This window comes from Chlamydomonas reinhardtii, chromosome 5 (genome assembly GCF_000002595.2).
Source record: "Chlamydomonas reinhardtii strain CC-503 cw92 mt+ chromosome 5, whole genome shotgun sequence".
NCBI classification, from domain to species: Eukaryota; Viridiplantae; Chlorophyta; class Chlorophyceae; order Chlamydomonadales; family Chlamydomonadaceae; genus Chlamydomonas; species Chlamydomonas reinhardtii.
In genome coordinates, this window is record NC_057008.1 from 463,855 (window position 1) to 467,679 (window position 3,825).

The window sequence follows — 3,825 nt, forward strand, 5'->3', positions numbered from 1 at the left end:
AGGGGAGGGGAGGGGGATATGTGTGTGTATTCACACGCGCCCGGCGCACGCCTGCCCACGCACGTGCACAGGTCCGTCTCAGGGTGACAACACGTGACGATGTGGAGCTGCCGCTGCTGGAGGCCCGCGGCGGCGGCGGCGGCCGGGCCGCGGCGGCGGCGGGGATGCCCAGGACCCTGCACGTGGTGCAGGTGGGTGCCAGCACTCACGTGTGTGTGTGTGTGTGTGTGTGTGTGTGTGTGTAAGTGTGTGTGTGTGTGTGTATGTGCTGCTTTGCTGCTGCGACCCTCCGCCGCCCTACCCCGCTGCTGCGACCCTACCTCCACCGCCCCGCCCGCCGCTGCTGGCACCCCCGGCCGCCCTGCCGCCCTGCTGCCGACAGGTGTCCAGGGCGGACGCCTCCTCCACCCAGGCGCTGCACAGCGACCGCCGCCTCGTGCTCACCTGCAGCCTGGACGGCACTGTGGTTGCGGCGGACGACTCCGCCGTGTTCGGCTTCACCGGCGGGTCGGTGGTGGGCTCCAACCTTGCGGACTGCATCGACATCTTCGCCGAGTGGCGCGACAAGGCGGGCGCGCACCAGACGGAGCTGCTGCTGCTCAGCCTGCTGGACAAGGAGGCGGAGATGCCGGGTGCGTGTGTGTGTGTGTGTGACTGTGTGTGTGTGTGTGTGTGTGTGTGTGTGTGTGTGACTGTGCGTGCCTTGTAGCGCGCGATGCACGTGTGCTTTGCGTCACTGTGCGCCACCGTGCGTTGCCGGCTGCCGTTATAAACTCCATTCTTGCCTGTAAGGATTCGCGTGGTCTCGCTCTTACGCCGGCTTGTGTGCCGGTCTAGCCTGCGTCACCGCTTATCTCTTCCTACCCCGCAGGCACCAGCTGGCGTGCCAGGGTGCACAGCCCACTCACCGAGGATGCACTGCCGGACATCAGCAGCCGCAAGCGGCCGCCGAGGTCGGAGGCGGGCCGCTCCGCCTGCCTGCAGACCGAGCTCATCGACGTGTCTGACGTGGCGGCGCGGGCGGCGGCGGCGGGCCAGCGCCGCCCGGCCCTGACAGCAGCCGGCGGCTTGGCGGCGGCGGCAGGTGACGACGAGAACAACGCCGGGCCACAGAACCTCGCTCGCATCATCCTGTAAGTGGTGCTGGTGAACTCCGGCGCGTGGCTGTGCCTCACAAGAGTCTAGCTTATTGTTGCAGGGGCGCGGATTGCGCGCAGCGAGCGAGCTGCATGCTTTCTTAGCTAGACCACGACACGTAGCACCGCCATTATTGCTTTGACACAACGCGGCGCACGCAGGTGGCGGCGCGACCTGTTGTGCGGTGTGGTGGAGCTGGACGAGGCGCTGGTGGTGCGGCGAGCTGACATGGACACCGGGCTCATCGTGGGGCTGCCGCCCGCCTCCCTCGGCCGCATGCCGCTGCACAGGTGCGCGGGTGCGTGCGCCGACTTGATTATCACAGCACAGCGGTAACCATGGAGGGTATTGACCGGGTAGGGTGAAGGCAGCAGAACGCGGCCGGCTTGAACTTCGTGTGAATCCTGCAAACGAAACGCACACCGAAGCGAGCCGTGTGTTGTGTGTGGTCAGGCTTACAATGTGGATTGTAACGGGGGATCCGCTCCCGTCGCAACCGGCCGGCAGGAACGTCATTTGAGACCTGACGTATGCTTCCTATGAGTCCTGACGGGGGCTCAAACGAAACGCACACCGAAGCAAGCCGTGTGTTGTGTGTGGTCAGGCTGTGACAATGTGAAATGTAACGGGAGATCCGCTCCCGTCGCAACCGGCGACAATGCTGTTGTTCCATGGATGCCACTGCCGCATTCACTCCAGGCTGCTGGAGGTCCCGGCGGGTGCCACGTGGCAGCAGCTCATGTCGGGAGCGGCCGACAGCAGTGGCGCCGCCGGCGCCGGTGGGAAGAAGGGCAAGGCGGCCGCTGCCGCGAGGAAGTCTGCGCTCAAGGGCGGTGCGGCAGGCCTGGTGGTGTCGGGCGCGCGTGCCTTCCTGGGCGGCCACCCCGACGGCGGAACCATGCGGGTGCTGCTGCAAGGTGTCAGCAGCGCGGCAGTGGCTGCTGCGGGCGCCGCCGGTCCGGGAGCAGGAGCGGCGGGTGGAGTGAGCGGCGGCGGTGATGGAGGCGGTGGTGGTGGTGGTGGTGGCGGCGGCCGCATCACGGGCCACGCTGCACCCAGACACGTCCTACGTGGGCGCCCGAGCCAATGTGTACAAAGCGCTGGGGCTGGAGGCGCTCATGCAGCAGCAGCAGCAGCAGCAGCAGCAGCAGCAGCAGCAGCAGCAGCCGCAGCAGGGGACGGAGCAGCAGGGGGCACAGGCGGGCGGCGCGGCAGACGCGGCCGCCGCCGCAGCAGCACGCGGTGACAGCAAGCCGGTTCGCGCGGGCGCCTTCATGCGCCGGGCGCTGACTGGAGAGGAGGAGGGACTGCTGGCGGGGGTGCCGGCAATGGGGCCAGAGCGGCATGAGGAGCGGGCGCCGGCGGCCCAGCAGTCCGACGCAGGCGACGGCAAGGGCGGCAGTAGCCGGCAGCAGCCCAGCTCGCGGCCGTCAGACGATAGCGCTTTTGGCCTAGGCGGCCTGCTGCTACTGCCGCCGTCGGGCAAGGGCTGTAGCACGGAAGCGGCAGTAGCGGCAGCAGGGGATGACGACGCGGCGGCTACTGCGGCGCTGAAGGCTGCTGGGGTCAGGGTGGGAGGCTCGGAAAGAGCAGCTGAGGATCGCGACGATGACGAGGACGGGGAGGACGAGGAGTCAGGAAAGGAAGATGCTGCAGAGGAGGGTTTGGCCCTGCACAAGGTGAGAGGCGCGGCTCCGCTGTGGGCGGCTGTGGGCTGCGGCACGGAATATCTTGTGGGCGTGTGGGATATCCTAACCTGCGCCTAAACACTCACCATGTCTGCAACTGCCGGCCATGCTCATGGTGTCCGCAGAAAGCACAAAGCCAGTCCGAGTTCGTGGCGCAGTGGGTGCGCACACTGTCACGCCAGATGCTGGCGCCGCCCTCGGCTCCTGCCACGGCCGCTGAGCCGTCTCTGCCGACTGCTACTGCCACCAACCACCACCACCAGCAGCAGCAGCAGCAGCAGCAGGCATCCGCCCGCTCACTGCTGGCACCCACTCAGTCGTCCTCACCCGCAGACCCGGACGCTGCGGCGACAGGCACTCCTGGCGGCGGCGGCGGCGGCGGTGAGGCCGCTGACGCCGGCGCCGCCACCAACGCCGACGCAGACGCCGACGCCAACAGGGCACTTGCGCTGCGGAAGCAAACATCATCGCAGTCACGCCAGTCGTCACAACACGCACGCCAGTCACGCCGGCAGCAACAGACGGCAACGACCGACGCCGACAGCGCCAGTAGCCAGGGTGACGACGTCAACAGCGAGGACGCAGCCAACGACAAGAACGACGGCAACAGCCCGAACAGCCTTCAAAGCCGCCACGGCAAACACAACCGTCACGGCCAGGGCCTAGGCAACGCCGACCCCCTGCAGCGGCAGCACAGCGGCGGCAGCGCCTCCGCAGGAGAGCCCGACGCCGCCTCCGTCGTCGCCTCCTCGGTAGCCGGCGGCGGCGGCGGCGGCGGCGGCGCCGAGGATCAGGTTGTGGATGGGCGGCGGGCGCGGCTGCTGAAGCGGCTGGCGCATGTGGTGTGGGGCCCGGAGCTGGCGGGGCCTGTGGGGCGGCTGCGGCGGCGCACCGTGGGCGTGCTGCTCGCAATGCTGCTGACACACGTGGTGGGTGCAGGGTGGGTGTGTGTGTGTGTGTGTGTGTGTGTGTGTGTGACTGTGTGTGACTGTGTGTGGGT

General features: G+C 68.2%; 1 protein-coding gene across 2 annotated transcripts in view; it reads left to right on the forward strand.

Moving 5' to 3' along the window:
• The window catches only part of CHLRE_05g232500v5 (uncharacterized protein), a 16,682-nt gene extending 12,932 nt beyond the window's left edge, over positions 1 to 3,750 (forward strand). For both annotated transcript variants that reach the window (XM_043062157.1, XM_043062158.1), the window contains exons 27-34: positions 72 to 191; positions 383 to 632; positions 872 to 1,133; positions 1,299 to 1,427; positions 1,837 to 2,054; positions 2,197 to 2,816; positions 2,951 to 3,443; positions 3,523 to 3,750. In XM_043062157.1, coding sequence (XP_042924556.1) covers positions 72 to 191; positions 383 to 632; positions 872 to 1,133; positions 1,299 to 1,427; positions 1,837 to 2,054; positions 2,197 to 2,816; positions 2,951 to 3,443; positions 3,523 to 3,581 — 2,151 coding nt within the window. In that variant the 3' untranslated portion in view covers positions 3,582 to 3,750. The remainder of the gene's footprint in view (positions 1 to 71; positions 192 to 382; positions 633 to 871; positions 1,134 to 1,298; positions 1,428 to 1,836; positions 2,055 to 2,196; positions 2,817 to 2,950; positions 3,444 to 3,522) is intronic.
• The last annotated feature ends 75 nt before the right edge of the window (positions 3,751 to 3,825 follow it).